This window comes from Balaenoptera borealis (genome assembly GCF_965194805.1).
Source record: "Balaenoptera borealis genome assembly, chromosome: 16".
In the NCBI taxonomy this organism is placed as follows: Eukaryota; Metazoa; Chordata; class Mammalia; order Artiodactyla; family Balaenopteridae; genus Balaenoptera; species Balaenoptera borealis.
In genome coordinates this window covers 23,913,772-23,933,898 of record NC_138872.1, presented here as the reverse complement: position 1 = coordinate 23,933,898, position 20,127 = coordinate 23,913,772, and the positions used below count along the sequence as shown (strand labels likewise).

Here is a 20,127-nt window from a genome sequence, read left to right as displayed (position 1 = left end):
GTTTCTGTTAGAAGCATTTTTTCTCTCAGCCTGTTACCCAGCTTGATTAGAGATCTTTGGAGGTGAGCTAATGAGGTTTGGTGTCGTTTCACAAGACCTTTCTCTGTTAATCCAAAGTTGGAGGGACTTCCCTGACGGTGCAGCGGCTAAGACTAGGTGCTCCCAATGCAGGGGACCCGGGTTTGATCCCTGCTCAGGGAACTAGATCCCACATGCCACAACGAAGACCCAGCGCAGCCAAATAAGTACTTTAAAAAACTTTAGAATGATTCTGCATGCCTGGGACTTCTCATAGATTCTAGTAAATCCTTATTATTCAACACTTTAAGGTTGATGCTATTAGTTTTTCACCTTTAAAATGTTAAGTCTAGGGGCTTCCCTGGTGGCGCAGTGGTTGAGAATCTGCCTGCCAATGCAGGGGACACGGGTTCGAGCCCTGGTCTGGTAAGATCCCACATGCCACGGAGCAACTGGGCCCGTGAGCCACAATTACTGAGCCTGTGCGTCTGGAGCCTGTGCTCCGCAACAAGAGAGGCCGCGATAGTGAGAGGCCCGTGCACCGCGATGAAGAGTGGTCCCCACTTGCCGCAACTAGAGAAAGCCCTCGCACAGAAACGAAGACTCAACACAGTCATAAATAAATAAAAGAACGTGAATTTCTTAAAAAAAAAAAAAATGTTAAGTCTAGATTTTCCTCAAGGTCACAAGGTTAGCTATTACATTTTTCACCCAAAAATTGTCCTTCAGATATGACTTAATCAGAAAAAGAACAAATTCAAACCAATTTTGTAGCCTCTCAGCTTCATGAATCCCAAATGATCTTCTAACCAGCCATCAGTGAAGATGTAAACTTCACCAACTGACCTCCCCCCATTCTATTAATTGGCTTAAGGTAGTTTCCCTCACCTGTACAAGCAACATATTCCTTGATATTGCTCTAAACTGAGTTCCCCTCAAATATTTCTCAGGCTTCCCTGGTGGCACAGTGGTTGAGAATCTGCCTGCCAATACAGGGGACACGGGTTCGAGCCCTGGTCTGGGAAGATCCCACATGCCGCGGAGCAGCTGGGCCCGTGAGCCACAATTACTGAGCTTGCGCATCTGGAGCCTGTGCTCCGCAACAAGAGAGGCCGCGATAGTGAGAGGCCCGTGCACTGCAATGAAGAGTGGCCCCCGCTTGCCACAACTAGAGAAAGCCCTCGCACAGAAACGAAGACCCAACACAGCCATCAATAAATAAATAAAAATTAAAAAACAAACCAAAAAAACCCCCTCAAAAAAAAATTTCTCAATCATTAACTAAGAAGATGATAATGTTATAATAAACTACACTGGAATATTTGGGGGGCATAAAGACACTCAGATCTAACTGCGGTCAAGGACACTCCCATAAGTTACAGCACCTAAAAAATTCACAACCAAATTGTATGTTGTCTCAGATCCTATAGGATCTCACTCAGAATAGCCGTTTGAGCTATTTTCCATTTGACTAAACTCTTTTTTAACAAATTTGCTTTGATCATTTACAACCCAAATTTATTTTATCTATCTTTGGCTGTGTTGGGTTTTCGTTGCTGTGCACGGGCTTTCTCTAGTTGCGGTGAACAAGGGATACTCTTCCTTGTAGTGTGCGGGCTTCTCATTGTGGCTTCTCTGGTGGAGCACGGGCTCTAGGGGCACAGGCTTCAGTAGTTGTGGCACACGGGCTTAGCTGCTCTGAGGCACGTGGGATCTTCCCGGACCAGGGCTCAAACCTGTGTCCCCTGCATTGGCAGGCGGATTCTTAACCACTGCGCACCAGGGAAGCCCTACAACCCAAATTTCATTCTTTGGTGGTGGGCAAATTTTTGCCACCTCTTAACAGATGAGATTAAATAAACACCTGAAGGCACCTTTGCTGGCCCAGTTCCCTAGAAAGGAATGACAGAACAAACCTGATAGTACTTGATCCAAGAAGAAATTTTTAATCACTAGGAGATAATTTGGAAAGAAAAAAGTTGGCATTATGTACGTCTCTGCCACCCAGTAACACTGCTGCCTGGTGTTCAAAAATAAAGTTAACTTGAATCTTGAAATTTTTCTTTAGGTTATATAACTGAAGCAAGTAAGGGAATTACAAACATCCCTCAAAAGGGTTGGTAGAAAACTGTGACGCCTCCAAATTCAAACTGAGTTATCTTGATATCTGAATAAACCTGTAACACTTATGATTCAGCCCTAACAAATCAATACAGTAGTAAAAGAAATTCAGGCAGGTGAGGAAATCAGTATTGGAAGGAGCAATTAGGAGCAACATCCCCTACTCAAGATTCAACCTAGACACAAAAACTTGAAGCAGAGTTCAGAGTGTAAATTACGAAGGGTTGCTGCCCAAGTAAAGTTAAAGCTCAAAAATGCAGTTAATCAATTTGGGAAACCAGTTTGAACTTCCACCATTTTCTCCAGTATTTACTTTTAAATAACGAGGCATTTTTCCTCCCCACAAAGATGTCCAGAAAACGTAAGAGAGACTTAAGTATGCCCAGGTTTGAGGCCTGGTCAAATCAGTTTGGTTTTCTTTTTGGTAAATTCCTCAGTTTTGATGTAATACCCTAAATAAGTAGTACGGTACTAAGACTGATACAGAGGAACGTAGAGGGACAACTTGAGGGCAACAGTTTAAGAATTTTCCCAAAGAGGCAACTAAAAAGTCAAAGAAACTAATATTCTATTTCCAAGTTTCTGTGACTTTAAAACATTTCAAAAATGAAGATTTCTTGTGGCCTTTTTAAGAGAATTTTATTTGAGTGGTTCTTACAAAGATTGTTGCAATATGAAAGTCATTTGTTTGATAGAAATATCAAGCTGTCTTGTCAAACACACTGAAGTAACCCAAAAATATATTTCAGAGCTCACAGAGCTTAAAAAGAGCAAAGATTATATGCAACCAGACAAAACCTATTTCTGCATTTCCTATTTCTTGCTCAGACTGCTTTGCTTACCAGACTGTCACTAAACATCTTGAGGAAATGCAGGGATCATTTTGTTTGGAATCTTAGACACACCAGAACACATAATATTTACAAAGAAACTTTTACAGATACATTAATTGAAAAGATACCATCCAGAAATGTAATTTTGAAATCTCCTTTTCTTGCCAGTTGATCAGAATGCAAGATGAGATGTTAATCAAACAGCCCTTTTAGCTGTCTTTAATTTCCATAAACTATGTATTCCAGAAACCTCTGCTAAACCATTAACCAAATATCAACATTAGTGAAATGTAACTGCTGTGTAAAAAGTTAGGCTTCTGAAACATTAAAAACATCATTACATCCCTGTCTGCCTTTTTATGTTAAGCACATTTGTTCCCCTAGAGCTAGCTATTCCTATAGATCCTTAATGTAATTTTCTACATGTACATTTAAAAGGCAGAACAAGAGAACAGCTTTGTATACAGTGGGATTTGCTAGTTAGGGAGAATGAGCACACTGCATTCCTGTTAACATTTTTATTTTTTCAAGGTAACAGGAACTGTATACAAATGACAGTAGACCCTTGCCTCTTTATTTTTATCTAAATAAAAGATAACTCAAGATGAATTCTCAAGAAAGAAAAAAAAGCTATGTACATAAGGGACTATATTTTCCTTCATCGTCTACTTGGAACCAGTAGTTGTGTTGCTGTCATGGAATCAGGAAAGAGGTTGTGGTAAGTTGGAAGAGGTACATACGCTGCTGTTATCATTTTACCTGTTGAAAGAAACACATATGGTCGTTTAGCTTCTTCACTTAGATTAGACCGTTAAAAACAATCGCTCAGAAAAAAGGTCAAACTCACCAGCAAACCACCTGCCGTGCAATGCATTGACAGCAGCAATGGCTGCAGCAATTGATGGGCACTTCACATACACATTGCCCTAAAACACAACAAAAAAGGTTAAAGGTGTGATATACAACATGGATTCCAACAGGTTTATTCAAGTTACCTATAGAAAAACTGCTCTATAACTGCATAATTGTTTCACTAGCTAATATATATAACCTAGAAATTTATTGAAAATAGTTCATCATCCCCAAAACTGGCCTTGTTACTATCTTCTATGATGTGAAAGCTGCCGAAGAATGAAATCAAGGTGCCAGAATTTCATGGCAACCTCTGAACACTAAACAGCAACAATAATGCTACATGATGACCTGAACTATTTTAAAAGTGTCTTTATTTTGTAGGGGGTGTATTTAGTCAGTATGCTAAAGCTTCTCTCAGCAAAAAACAAAAAACCCCAATACGCTCTAAGGAAAACCAGTGATCATAATATGCCCCAAGTATGTGTGAAAATTAAGACACAAGAAAGTAACAATCAAAATACCTGAGCTGAATTTTTGTCAACATAAATATGAATAACTCCTCCATGTTTATTACATTCTTCAATCACATCATCTTTAATCTCTGTATCCCATCCAACTTCTTCTTCTCTGTAACAAAGTATTAAATCTATGAGACACTACTCAAACTTATAAAATGATAGACACATACTCCAATCTGTATAAAAAATCTTAAGTGTGTTCTTTTATTTTAAAAATCATTTCTGTTTAACATTTAAGTGGTTAATTGACATCTTTCAAAGATACTTACACCAAGTTTATCACCATTTCATAGGACTAGGAAAAGAGTATACTGGTGATACAAATAAATACTGATACTAACTTCACAGAAAACTACTAGATATAAAGGGAAAACATAAAATCTACAAAGCTTTCAAATGAATTCCAATCTTACAAACACATTCAAGGGAAACCATTCATAATGTGCATAAAAATAATTATACTAAAAGGATCAAAATTGTGGCAGTGTTTGAACTATGAAATATGTTGAAAACATGCTAAATGTTAACTTAGACAAGTTAAACATTAAAGATTTCACAGCATACCCTTTTGAACTTGACCAAAGTATATAACTTACGTTTGAGGGTTAAACATGTTAGAGAGTTGGAAACACTGTGTTGCAAGAGGTTGAACAGAGGCAGCTGCAGCTAATGCTGAAGCTAAAAAAAAAAAAAAAAAAAAGAGAGGGAGAAATCAGTTTCATGGAAAATGCATCAGAATATCCCTATGAATAAAACAAAGCCCAATATAACCACTGGACCCACAGGGTGAAACTAGGGTAGTCAGTCACTTCACTAATTCACCATATTCAATAATGCTATCAAACATCAGTGTATGTAACAATACCCCATTTTAGCTGCCGGAAAGCTAAGGCAACTTAGTATGTGAGACAGCTGATCCTAAGGTGGGACTTTTGTTTTTAGAAGGGAAATTAAACCTTAAGTGTAGTGAAAATTCATTCAATTAGACAAATATCAATAATACAAACAAGAAAATAAAAACAAGACTGATTTCGTAGGACTGCTGGAGTTTATACCCTGAGAAGCAGGGGATGATGCAAATACAATCTTAAAATGCCAACTAAATCTATACCATGTTTTATTTCTTATGTTTCTGCCCATGAATATATAGTTACATATTTTCTTTTAAATATATAAACATTATAAAAGGATGAAGTTTTAAAAATAATATACATAAAACCATCCAAGTATTTAAGATTTAACATCTCAGGACTATAAAACCTACTGCAACATCAAATTAATATTTTTAAAATGATTAGGTCTGTTCCAGCAGAAGCACTAAAAAGAGTAATATGTATCTATAATAGTCATTGTTAAAAATAAAAAACTACTGGACACTAATACTTAGGAGCAAATTTAAACCAATGTTGGTTTTAAGTTTGAAGTGCATTTTCCAAGACAGTTGCTCCACTGCTTTTACGTGACTTAGAAAACATTACCAGTAGCTGTTACAGAACTCACCGTAATCATATTTGACCAAATTTCATTCCAAAACATAACAATAATAAACAAAGCTATGGATAAAACAGTGCATTAGAAATTATGGTAATTAAAATGAACAATAACCTGAGGAAGTATAAGAAACATTCCACTGAATAAAAACTAGGGCTGTGCATGAAATACATCATGAAAAAGATAGTTTCTGAGAGAGTAACAAGTGCTTTTTGCTTCTTTATAGTTTACTTCAATAAACAAGTATTTGTCTTTCATAAAACTTTGTATGAAAGTAAAAATGCTAAGATAACTAAAGTCAAATTCTACTGAAGAAAGTTAAAGATGCCAAGTGTGCTTATATTACAATAAAAAAACGAAGCCCACTGTGTACCTTTATCATAAACAAATGGAAGTATGCTTGGAAAAAACACTAGAAGGTCACTGTATGCTATGAATACTGAAAAATATTAGACAATGTATGATGGAAATATTCCAGCTCAACCTAGATGAATGCAGAACACAATGAATTCAGCATAGAAATATAACTAAGAGGAAAATCCACCAGTTCTACTTTTAAAAATCTGTTAGGAAAAAAAAAAAGATTGAGTACAATTGTCTCTTTTGCTGAAAAAATTAAGATACACATTTAATTCCTGACTATCAAGGAACAAGGAAAGACCTTTTTCATACAGAATCATTTACCTAAACGACTTTCAGTATATCCTGTAAGATACCAAATTACCGCAACAAAATGCTATATTAAATGGCAGAGATTTACTTGATAATTGAAAACTAAGAAAACAATAGCCTATTTTATAAATTGTTTCACAATCTCTGAAATCTGCATGCAATTTAGTTCTGGATAATCTCATTGCTTGGTAGTGCTTACACAAATCACTGGAGTTAGTTTTTCCTACCCTTATATTAAGTTCACAGACTCCATGTTCTGAAAGATTTGTCTACTAAAATGACAAGTTTCATTTTCTGACATCTATATAAAAACGTACAATCAGAACACAAAGATAGGCATACAAAGCTGAAAATAATTCTAAGCTAGCTATAGCAAGAAAAAGCATGGACATTTATCATCTTTATTCATGTAATTGTAATGACTTGGATTAGGCCTTCTGGCTTACTGTTAATAATGACACTGTATGTCATTCTGACAAAACTGGGCCCAAAATACAAACTACAGTAATAATTATGATATAATATATATACACAACTATGTCCTGCTACATTAACATCCACTTCAAAAACAAATAAAAAACTCAACTCACCTTCAGTCTGTTGGGAAAGTCTTGTTTGCAAATCTATAACAAAAGAGAATTCTACAGCTCAGTGCAGGAACAATGAAGAGCCTCAACTAACAGGGTAAATGTCAGGAAAGCATTAATAAAAGAGGACTATGGTAGCAGGGTTTATCAAAATGAACTTATAGTAAAACCTGGCAGCCAAACCTCCTTCCCCATTCCTCATTGACAAGGCTTTGGGGCCTTTTTCTTTCCTCCTATCCTAGGAAACTTATGCCTCTCTATTCCTATTCCTAGAACTCTTCCACATCTCAAAGGCATTCCACAATACTACTCTTCACATGGGAATAATGGGAAATGGGGAAAGGGAAGCACACCGGTCAGAAAATGCATGAAAACCCTGATCTTGAGAATTCAATTCCAAGTACTTGGAATATCAACTATTTATTGTTCTATCAGTGTCAGTAAGCATTTTAAACTTTAGAAGTTTATGGTGAAAGAGTAAATACTGCAGCAGTACACGTCAAACACTTTTAATAATCCACCGATTAAGTAGTGAGAGACCCCATTCTAACCATATGTATATATTAAGTTCTTTTAAGTTTTAAGTTGTCATGTCCAGCCCAGAAGGTGGTAGTTTTATTAGGTCTGATTTCCTGGCCTATTCTGGAAATTTAATGAGGCAGGAATGAAATCTAATCAGATTTACTATAATATATGTAGTACAAGAAAAATCTAAACATCTAGTCTGTATTAAAAATAAACAGAATGGTGATTTCTACCAATATATTTTCTCATATAATCATTAAAATTCTACATGAGAAGGCCAATTAAGAGAAAGCTGCCATCAAGTGAAAGCAGCAAGTGTGAAAAGTAAAGAAAATGTCACAGTATCCAAAGGTATCTTGAAGTTTAAAAATTCTAGAAATATACAACATAGAAATTGTTTGAATTCAGTAACCTAATTTTCAGTAACACGTGATGCAACTGCAATATTTTATTATCATTTGGGCTTCTTGTTGAGTATACAAAATGATCATAAAACATGGGCAAAAATGAAAAGGGATCTGCAGCCCAAGTCACATGGGGATGTAAGAATACCTGGGTGCTCAAAATTGGCATCCCAGGGAGTTGAAGAAATGTAACTGGTGTATACTGAAGGAACTTGAAGATATGACCATAGGAACACTGTCAATAAACTTTAAATTATAAAACAATTTGTTTTTCCCTAAAATGGGAAAAAATGTTTAGGTATCAGAAATCCATGCTATATTAAGTGTATATAAATCAAAATCTCAAAAATGGTTCTTCAGGTCATTTGTAACAAGTTAGGAAACAAAGCATGGGTTTCATAAAGATAAGAACTAACTTATCTTAGAAAAGACCCATTAAACTTCCAGAATAAAAGACACGTGGATATAGTGATAGGCCACTCTTGGTTTCAAAAAACAACTTTTAAGAACTTAGGCAACAAGGGCCTCAAATATTGACATCAACACTCAGCAATTTATCTAATTTTAACAAGGAATGTGTAAGGTTTTAATGACAGGAGAAAAATACCCAGTTATGTAAATATTTACCTTAAAATAGAGTGTTGATTATTAATCCAGTAGTAATAGCAATTTACCAGAAGTATTAAGAAAACAGAACCAAACTTTAAAATCATCTATCAACACTAAAAAGGGGGAATATAACAAATAGTTAACTAAATGGCTATTTTAAGCAATCCACATGGACACTTAGAATTTTCAGCCTTAATATAAACTACCCAGTAAGTGTGCCCAGGGAAGTATAGTCACATTCTTCATTCATCATAAGAGAAATAATGGCTTAGGGAAATAATAACGTCTAACACTGAAAAACTATAATTAGGCGAAGATATTGTTTATAAACCAAATCAACATATTTGATACAGCAGCCAGGATGTAACAGAAGACTGTTTAGAAATGAATCGTATGTATTTCTATTAAATCCCTAAAGGCACCAGCCTCTAGTGAAATACCTAGAATATGGTAAACACTAGCATTTTTCTAAATTGTTGAAAGAATGACCTGAACAATGGGAAGCAATACACAGATACAGTTTTCAGGTAAAATAGTAACTGTCAAACCAGAGGCTAGGATATATTTCTGAAGTGATGGGTTTCCTTTAGTATCTTCAATTACAGTACGTGACATTCTATGACTACGTGTTCACTGCAAAGAAATTAAATGTGTAATACTTGTTTAAAAAGTCAAAACAAACAAAACAATAATTTAGAGAAACCTGGAGTCATTAAATGATTCATAAATACAGAAATGCATTAATCGTTATAACTGTTCTTCTCATATGAATATACTAACATGATTGTCAGTAATTTTAAAGAACTACCTATCAGATTTCAAAATCTATCACAGTTTGAAAGGAAGCACAAGACCCTAGAAGTACTCACAAACTTTCGAATATTCACTAAAAAGAGGAAAACACAGAAGCGCCCCCTATAAAGACTAATGCAGATGCAGAAATGATCCTCTCTGTTAATGGCTTTTCAATTGAAAAGGAAATCATCAAGCAACCACACAGAACTTTTTATATATCCAGATGCAGTACCATGATCTTATATTGCCATACTTTCTTGGGTTAGTGTTTCTTGTCATCTAAAGTACAAACTACAAACAGTTCTTCTCAGATATTCTAAAAGCAAGGCTTCAACATCTCAAAATTTAATGCTATCCTAGCTCATAGATTTGGGTTAATTTCAAGTACCTGAGCCACAAAAGAGAAGAAAACAATGTGATTCATAAACTAAACCCACTGTTACATAATTGTAAGAAACTATCAGTTCTCTCCCTCTTTTCCTCACCTCTCCAGGCACTTCATTCTACAACTCTAAATCTCAAAATACAGTTGACCTTTGAATAAGTTGGGGATTAGGTACACCAACCATCTGAGCAGTTGAAAACCCGTATGTAACTTATAGTAGACCCTCCATATCCTTAGTCCTTTCAAATTCATGGATTTAACGAACCATTAATTGTGTGGTATTCACAACTGAAAAAAAAATCCATGTGTAAGTAAACCCTTGCAGTTCAAACCCATGTTGTTCAAGGATCAACTGCTGTATGTTCTAATTAGGAAAGCAGTTTTCTCTGCACTCTTAATACTGTAATTATTTTAAATAAAGCTTGATTCAAAGGCCTCTGGTAGCTTTCCAAACAAAAACATTACAAAAACCATTTTTCCTTTGAAACAATATAAACTTTTTGGTCTTCAATAAAAGTGACACATTTAAAAAGATTTAACAACTTACAGGGACTTCCCTGGTGGTCCAATGATAAAAGAATCCGCCTTAGAGTGCAGGGGACGCGGGTTCGATCCCTAGTCAGGGAACTAAGATCCCACATGCCACGTGGCAACTAAGCGCATGCGCCTCAACTACTGAGCTCGCGTGCTGCAACCTACAGAGCCCACACACCCTGACACCTGCGCACCACAACTAGAGAGAAAACCCGCATGCCACAACTAGAGAGGAGCCCATGCGCTGCAACAAAAGATCCCGTATGTCGCAACTAAGACCTGGATGCAGCCAAAAATAATAAAAAAATAAATCAAAACAAAAACAAAAAACAACAGCAATTTCAACTAAAAATTGGTATGCAGGGTTCAAAAATACCCTGACAGTTTATTATGAGTGGATAATTATGTCCTATATCACCACTTCCTTACATGAACTCTTGAAATTTGTAAGTTAAAAGTACTTGATGAATTGAATTCTCAGTAAGTCCTTTTAAATGCAAAAATTTGGTAAATTTTCGAATTAGGTGAAAAAACAATGATTTCAAATAGAAAAGATTCAATTCCTACCTGCCACAGCACCAAATGCCAGAGAGCCACTCATTTGCAAAGCCTGCTGTGCTGCTGGTGGGATCTGCAAGCCTGTACCTGTAAAAGAATAGGTCTTAACGTCCCTGCTTTGTTAAGAGCGGGAATATCCTCATTTTCTGGTTGCGTAATACCAAAGTCACTTCATTAAAACAAATTACAGTGGTCTTTGGTAGCAGGGCAGGTGAGATTATTGCCAGGATCTCCTCGGATATCAAAATCCACAATTGCTCAAGTCCCTCATATAAAGTGGCATGATACAGTCTGCCCTCCGTACTCACAGATGTAGAACTCACAGATATGGGAGGCCAACTGTACAGGCAGGACATAGTATTAAGCACTGCAAAGAAATTTACTCTGAAGTATGTGGATATAATTATTATAGAAAGCAAAAGAAATCGTATAACATACGCTGTGGTACTCAAAAAGCACCATCATAAAGTAGATTCTATTATAATTAAGGCAATGAATTTCACCTATGAAACCACATGTGCTGCCCAAGGATAACAGTTAACCCCAAAGTAAGAAAAAATAATTTTCTGTTTATTTGTCTGCATGGTTACCTTTCTCATTACGGTATCAACAAATCATTCACAACACTAGGATAAACTTACCCTCTGCGAGTCTAGCCATTAACTGGAGACGACCAGTTGTTCCCAAGTCAATTCCAGTCCTTTCCAGTTCATCACTGTCCAAAAATGAGCTAGCACTGGAAGCATCAGTACGTTCAGTAACATGACCAACTTTCATTGGCCTTCCTGCTAGCTCAAATCCATTAAGTTGTTCCAAAGCTTTCTTGGCACATTCTGAATCAGAAAACTATACAATTGAGAGGGGGATAACAAGTCCAGTAATTACTCATATACGCAAGGTAAAGAAACCCTTACTTATTAAAGCTAGTATATTCAATAATTACATATGCAAGGATGATAAAGTAACAAGTTCAAGCTATAAGTAATATAATCAGACCACCAAAGTTTACGCATATTAGATTTATTAATGTGGTGGTTTAAATGGCAAGACATTATCAAGTAATGACACCTGTCTTTGGGAATAAAGAATCTCAGTAACAAAATGTGAAAAGTAGTTTTTCAAACATCAAAACCCTTTTTAATATGCTGGAATAAATTAAAATGTTGCATCTTTTCTCTCATAAAAGTACACTATTCAGGAAAATTAAAAGTTCAACTCAGGTTTTTAAATACAAAACTTAATTTTTAATACAAAATTCTGGGTCATTGTTTTATTGCCAGTTAACTAAGTATTAGTCTTAATTTCAGGATGCAGACACAATAAAACTTTAATTCGCACAATCTGGTTTTAATATAATGGAAGAACGGGCTATATTCTAATTCCACAGCTTCATCTTTCATCAGAATGTTGAATTGTTTAAAAATAATTTTTTTCCATTATTGAGATGGGAACAATTACAGATAGTAGTTACAAAATATAAAAACATTTACACACACAACAGAACCATGTAGATTTACATAATCTTGCTTTAAAAAAAATATTTATTTATTTGACTACACCAAGCCTTAGTTGTGGTAGGCGGGATCTTCGTTGCCACATGCAGGAGCTTCGTTGTGGTATGCGAACTCTTAGTTGTGGCATGTGGGATCTAGTTCCCTGACCAGGGATCGAATCCCGGGGCCCCTGCATTGGGAGCTCGGAGTCTTAGCCACTGGACCACCAGGAAAGTCCCTACATAATCTAGCTTTGCATACAGATCAGTAAGTCATAGGAAATAGTTCATACTTGATTTATGTTAAAAAATTAAAATGCTTTGCAAAATGTCTTCATTGTTTACATGACGTTTAGTAGTGTTCTAGCGAAAATCTGGCCAGTGAGCAAATATTCAAGCACTAAATCTAGCACATAGAACACTAAATACTTTAGATAATAATAGAATGAAATATTTGTAAGTTGCATGTAAAATCCCTTGAACACCTTTTTTTTTGGGAGGGGGGAGATCATGCTAATGTTACTAGTAACAAAATAGCATGTTGGTGTTTTATAACTTTTTCCTTTTCACCAACACACACTGAGGTAGATAAAATCCCACTGAACAGTGGAACATATTCTTATCACTACAGAATAGGTTTCAATTTTATTTAAATTTGGTTATGACACAATTGTAATTTCTTGATAAAATCTGGGATCTCTGTATTTTAAAAATTTTGTGTGTACAATAGCAGCAGTGGTGACAACTATCTGTATTTTAAACTAAAAATGTGTTTCCAGCACTTTCCAAGGTTAAAAATTAATTTGAAAAACTGTTCTCATGTAACTGGATTGCATCATGAACATTAATATATAAAGAGTTTATTTTTAAAAGGGCACCTCCATTCACAATTATTCCAAGCTGCCACGTCATACCCTATTCAGGCACTGGGCTTCAATGGTCAGCTACAAACACTTTTAATAAGGCAATCCTGGTCATGGTTGTCCGACGTGTCCATATAAAAAGTAAGAGAATTCCAAGAGACCTTTATGCAACTAACATCTTGTGTCACAAAAGAGTCAGACTGAAGAAATCCTAAAGGAGTGAATGACTTCAATTACATGAAGAGTTGGCTAAGCAAATTGACCATAAACAGAATGATAGCAAACTGCTTTAAGTTTCACATTTGGTGGACACCTTTAGCTACTAAGAATTGGCTACTAACAGCAAAATAAGTTAAACCACTTGAAAATATTAACCTTACCTCCTTCCCCACTATCAATAACCAATAAAGCTTTACACTACGCTACTCAAAATCAAAACCTTTTAAGTCATAATGTTAATCATGGTCAATTGCTTACCGTAATAAATCCGTACCCCTTGGATCGACCTGTTTCACTATCCATCATGAGCTGGATACTTTCAATCTAAAAATGAAAACCACAATTATTATTTATATAAGTGAAAAAGGGGGGGGCAAAAATATTTTACCCCTTGAAACACGATTTTAAAATGGCTCCCCCTAAAACATAATAGAAAACATATCACAATCCCTCATGCCCAAAAAATCTTCTTTCTAGAGGCCGAGGAACTTCCTAAACAGGAAGTTATGCACTGGGGAGGAGTCTTTTGCATCAAAAACCACTAAAAATCTGAAATCCTTTGCAGAATACAATGTTAAGAACGAAATCAACCTTTTTTCTTCCCCTTTGCTAAAATACACCAAATTTTAATTATCAATTATGCCAGACACAATAAATTGCCTGAAATGTTGGAATAACTAAAAATAACAATTGGATGTGGTTGATGGTTGCACAACACTATGAATATGCTACAAAGCAATGAGTGTTCACCTTAAATGAGGGAACTGTATTTACTACATCACAATATCCCAACAAACTCGGCCATACAAAGGAAGCATGAAAAATTAAAATACAGCACCCACATATTATATTTCATGTTCTGGTTGTTTCAGGAACGTATTCATTCTGTAATGACTGACCAACTCATACAATTATGATTTGTGCACCATTAATATGTGTATATTTCCAATAAATATAAAGCACCCACAAAATTAAACACCCCAACTTTATCATTATTGACACATAAAACAGTTTAACAAAGGGGTTGAGAGGGGTAGTGAAAGAAAACAACGAAATGTATATCCAAGGGCCATAAAGATTAAGTAGTGGACAAGGTACGACAGGAACCAAGATTTTTATTCATGGCCACTCAATGAATTTTTTAAACCAGAGCACAGCCTACTAGTAACATTTATTCTAACCATCTCCTCTAAAATGATGAGAACTAGACTTACCCTGGTGATTCTTTTGAAAAAAATGCATAAAAATATCAAATTACTATGTTGTGTACCAGAAACTGTTAGTGTTGCAATTCAACTGTACTTCAAAAACAGACTCATGGAAAAAAAGATCAGATTTGTGGCTACCAGAGGGGTGAGGGGTGGGGGGTGAGGGGTGGGGGGTGGGGGGTGGGGGGCAGAGGGAAGAGTTAGATGAAAGTAGTCTAAAGATACAAACTTCCAGTTATAAGATAAATCAGTACTAGGAATGTAATGTATTATTAACACTGCTGTATACCATAAATTAAGACTCAAGAGTAAATCCTAAACATTCTCGTCACAAGGAAAAAAAATTTGTTACCTATTTCTTTAATGTTGCATCTGTATGAGATGACAGATGTTCACTAAACCTACTGTAATAATTTCATGATGTATGTAAGTTAACTCACTATGTTGTACACCTTAAGCTTAGACAGTGCTGTGTCAATTTTATCTCAATAAAAAAAGAAAAAAAATGAGGACTAAATGGGCATAAACAGTCTAATTCCTTACACATTAAGTACAGAGAAGCTTATATACCCCTAAATTTTCAGTAAGAAAAACTATCCCAAGAAACAAACCAAGAAAAAAAAAATCTCTTGCTCCAATGCACAGTACATTTTATCATTCAGGTTGATTTGAAGCTAATACCATGCATTTCACTGTAGCATTACAAATGTTGATCGATTCTGTCTTCAAATGCTATCTTCAGGGAAACTATCTTGATCTAAGTGGTCTCAAAAACTTTATAGAACCACTCCAATCCTAACATTAATCTCTTAGAAACATGACAAAGCAAATAAATTATTGTGCAGTTACACTTGTTTCAAGATTTAGGATCCACTGAAAAACTTGGGACTTACCCTTCCAAAAGGCTCAAAGATCCCCCGAAGCATATCTTCAGTTATGTTAAAGTGTAACGAGCCCACATAGAGCCTCATAGGTCCAGCACTTCCCTTTTGTAGATTGTTTGCCATTGCTGCAGCTCTGTTTTTTTCTGCCTACAAGTTAGTTAAGACAACACATAAGGCACATCACACACATCCATTTAGAATGAATAAATACCATTTTGAGCAGAGTAGTAAATCCCACTCATACCTTAGCTTTGCTTAATGACAACCGACATCAAACTATGCTAAGTGTTAAGTCATACATAAAAGAATATTGGGGGACTTCCCTGGTGGCGCAGTGGTTAAGAATACGCCTGCCAATGCAGGGGACACGGGTTTGAGCCCTGGTCCAGGAAGATCCCACGTGCCACAGAGCAGCTAAGCCCATGAGCCACAACTACTGAGCCTGCGCTCTAGAGCCCGTGACCCACAACTGCTGAAGCCCACGTGCCTAGAGCCTGTGCTCCACAACAAGAGAAGCCACCACAATGAGAAGCCCACGCACCACAACGAAGACCCAATGCAGTCAAAAAAATAAAAATAAAGTAAGATACATATATATTTAAAAAAAGAATATTGTACGATTCCACTTACATGTGACTAATGGCACTGAATAGTACACTTAAAATGGTTACAATGCCAAATTCTTAAACAAAAATTTTAGATTTTACTATGACATTTTACCACAATAAAAAAATTTTAGATTAAGTTTTAAGAGCATATACAAAACTCATATAAAGCAACTATGCAAGGTATTTCATATATAAAATGTGATCAATCAAAACTACATTACTATCCCTGGTGGCACACTGGTTGAGAACCCGCCTGCCAATGCAGGGGACACGGGTTTGAGCCCCGGTCTGGCAGGATGCCACATGCCGCGGAGCAACTAAGCCCATGCACCACAACTACTGAGCCTGGGCTCTACAGCCTCAGAGCCATAACTACTGAGCCCATGTGCCACAACTACTGAAGCTGGAGCACCTAGAGCCCATGCTCCGCAACAAGAGAACCCACTGCAATGAGAAGCCCGCGCACCACAACCAAGAGTAGCCTCCACTCACCGCACTAGAGAAAGCCCACACACAGCAACAAAGACCCAATGCAGCCAAAAATAAATAATAAAAATTTTTTAAAAATTAAAAAAAACCCTACATTATGCCAATCTAAAGCAGCATCCTGGTAACAGATATGCCAAATGTGGAAATATAAGATTATCTCCTGGAAGTGTTAAATACACTCATTATTCATGTGCTCTCAATATCACTGTTACTCAATGTACAGTACACCAACTGGCTGTCCATCGTAAAAGGACTTAGGTCAATATAAATCAAACCAAGTAAACCATTCAGTTCAGCAGTCATTTTTTTCCCATACCAAGTACTTCTCAAAGGAAATAGTTCTCAATTTATATTCTAACACAAACTCCTTTATTTTAACAAACTGGAGCATAATAGGAGATTAAAGTTAAATGAATTCACAATCTCATTTATCAATGTGATTCTTCTGAGCCCTTTGCCAGGCCAAGGTACACACTATTAGGTTTGCCCTCCATCACGGGAAATGAATTGAGCAATGATTCTCCCCAGCCTGCTTCCTAACAATTATTTTCTTATTGTGACATATAATCAAATGATAAATACCCAATATTACATACTGCTAAAACACTATGTAGGACCTACCATCATCTTTTAGAGATAGAAGGTAGTAATCTGACCACAGTTACAGCTTAACAGTGAAACTGGAATTTCACTTAAGATCTGGTTACAAATTTTGTGCCTAACTATAAAATGATGTAAAAGCTTGATGAGTAACCAGATTTTTCAGGAGTTATGAGGAGTATTTGTTTCAGGGGTATGAAAAGGAACGAACATAACTACTGTTATCTTGTATCGCTCAAAAAATATTCTTTAAATCCTTAGGAATTCCCTGGCGGTCCAGTGGTTAGAACTCGGCACTTTTGCCACTGCCACGGCCCGGTTCAACCCCTCGTGGGGGAACTAAGATCCCACAAGCCACTCGGCAAGGCCAAAAAAAAATTCTTTAAATCCTATATTCTCCAATTTAAAAATCTAAGTTATCAGGTTGTCACAGAAATCAACTTGTTTCTTAGTACAAAAAGGTACTGATGAAAAATCAAAAAAATACTTTCACGTTAATATACTCCAAGAGAATGATATATCCCAATTTTTCTACACCTAAATGAACTAAAATATTAACACTAATTTCATTTTTACAAAGGCAACACTCATTTATTGTGTAGCATCAGCAAAGAGGAATTAAATCATAATTTGGATTATCTTAAACAAAAAACATTCTCCAAATTAGTCTGAAACATCTTACTTTCAAGAAATGCTAGAGAGACTTCCCTGGTGGCGCAGTGGTTGGGAATACGCCTGCCAATGCAGAGGACATGGGTTCGAGCCCTGGTCCGGGAGGATCCCACATGCCACGGAGAAACTAAGCCCATGTGCCACAACTGCCGAGCCTGTGTGCTCTGGAGCCCACGAGCCACAACTACTGAGCCCGCGAGCTGCAACTACTGAGGCCTGCGTGCCTAGAGCCCGCTCTGCAACGGGAGAGGCCACCGCAATGAGAAGCCTGTGCACCACAACGAAGAGTAGCCCCTGCTCGCCGCAACTACAGAAGGGCTGCGTGCAGCAAGAAAGACCCAAGGCAGCCAAAAGTAAGTAAATAAATAAATAAATAAATAAATAAAAAAGAAATGCTAGAATAGTTAGTTGTTCAAACTATTCTTAACATTATATAAAATCTTTCACAAGTATGTATTTTAAAACAGTGAAAATATTAAATTTACTAAAAATGTCAAAACCATTCCATTTAAAAGATAGGAAGGGGAAAACATGTTCTTAGATGCTTCTATCCCCAAGTAAGAAGTCATCACAAATCAGTAAAATTCTAGAACAAGTTCTCAAGTCTCTTCCATGAAATAGGTATTTACAACTTACATTAAAATGGTAAAGGATGTTATTAAGAATACACAATTATCAAAGAAATCAAGGCAAATTTTTTTTTAAAAAGCTACCCTGAGAACATCTGACTTATGGTAGGAAGTGGTGATTGTGTAAGGCTCAAGGCATTACAACACAACACTAAGCAACAGCAGGTTTCTAACACTACCAATGATCAAATTCTTAACCAAGAAAAAAGTTACCTGTGACGCCTGTACTATGATTGGCACTCCTAAAACCCGCTGGCCAGTTAATCCTATTGCTAGAGGCACTGAGCTAACATCGACAAATTCCACATAAGCAATTCCTTTGGAACGTCTTGAATTTCTATCAGAAATCATCCTCACATCTCGAACCTAAAAAGAAAACACACACTTTAGGTTCTGTTTGTGCAACCATTCACATAAGTATAATAATTTCAAGAGACAAGAGGCATATTAATGATATTGCAAAGCAAGCCACTAAAAAGATTTTTTTAAATAGGTAAATTTGTAGGCCCAATTCATTTATCAACATACATCAATTCCAACACTATTAACTTCCAAGTGAGGCAAAAAGAAATGGTATCAAAAATAAATTCCCTGGACTTCGTCCAGTGGCTAAGATTCTCCACTCCCAACGCACGGGGCCGGGTTCGATCCCTGGTCAGGGAACTAGATCCCACATGCCACAACTAAGAGTTTGCTTGCTGCAATTAAGACCAGATGCAGCCAAATAAATAAATATTAAAAAAAAAAAAATTCCCAAAAAAAAAAAAAAAAAAAAAAATTCCCTAACTAAATTCCACCAAACAAAATGTATTTAGATGTTTTCTCATTTTATCTGTCACACTGACAATTACTAAAATGTTGTTTGCAGTTTCTACTTAAATTAGCTCTGTAAATAGGCTTAGATTACCTTTCCTACTGTGGAGAAAAACTCTTCCAAATCCCTTGGCCGAATTCTTGCTGCCAGCTGCATGCAGAAAACGGTCCTTGCATCTCTTTCCTCAGGAGTCAGATTATCAATAGGCTCCCTAACAGGGGTAAAGAATATAGAATTAACTTTATAACTTATTCTTTTAAAATAACTTTTAATGCACATTTTCAGTAAACAGAATAAACTTTCCTGAAACCAGTTTGTCACTACTCCCAAGCCCATTTTAACTATGATGTATATAAAATGTCCGTAAAATAATTCAATGTGACTCAATGCCTTCAATATAATGATAACCTCTAAATGTTTCTTCTGATAGTATCTTACATTATCAGAACCAAAGTCCACTGGCCTCTCAATCTTACAAATGGTACTCTCTCCAGGATAATAAAGGGCCAATCAGAAGCCTGAGAGTTTAATGATAGTCACAAGTAATAACCCCTGAGTCCACAGTAATGTTGGACTGGTCCAAATTAGTAGAAAGGATGTTTCCCCAAAAGGAAATCATAAAGTAAAATTAAGTTTCATAATCACAAATGACAAACTTGAGAGTAAAACCCCAAATGATGAGAACTATTTGACTCTAAGAATTTTTTTTCACAAACTGAGATAGATATACGGAATAGTGAGGCA

At 36.2% G+C, this 20,127-nt stretch overlaps 1 protein-coding gene across 11 annotated transcripts in view; it reads right to left on the bottom strand.

Annotated features, from left to right (window-relative positions):
• Positions 1 to 2,762: 2,762 nt before the first annotated feature.
• Positions 2,763 to 20,127, bottom strand: part of RBM39 (RNA binding motif protein 39) — a 29,429-nt gene continuing 12,064 nt past the window's right edge. For 9 of the 11 annotated variants that reach the window (XM_082359384.1, XM_082359392.1, XM_082359393.1 and 6 more), the window contains 11 exons: positions 19,477 to 19,594; positions 18,783 to 18,935; positions 15,581 to 15,718; positions 13,738 to 13,803; positions 11,547 to 11,751; positions 10,915 to 10,992; positions 7,099 to 7,149; positions 4,942 to 5,023; positions 4,349 to 4,454; positions 3,820 to 3,898; positions 2,763 to 3,731 (listed from right to left, as the gene is read on the bottom strand). In XM_082359384.1, the coding sequence (XP_082215510.1) occupies positions 3,631 to 3,731; positions 3,820 to 3,898; positions 4,349 to 4,454; positions 4,942 to 5,023; positions 7,099 to 7,149; positions 10,915 to 10,992; positions 11,547 to 11,751; positions 13,738 to 13,803; positions 15,581 to 15,718; positions 18,783 to 18,935; positions 19,477 to 19,594 (1,177 nt within the window). In that variant the 3' untranslated portion in view covers positions 2,763 to 3,630. The remainder of the gene's footprint in view (positions 3,732 to 3,819; positions 3,899 to 4,348; positions 4,455 to 4,941; positions 5,024 to 7,098; positions 7,150 to 10,914; positions 10,993 to 11,546; positions 11,752 to 13,737; positions 13,804 to 15,580; positions 15,719 to 18,782; positions 18,936 to 19,476; positions 19,595 to 20,127) is intronic. The other 2 variants (XM_082359391.1, XM_082359386.1) reach the window with 1 other exon arrangement.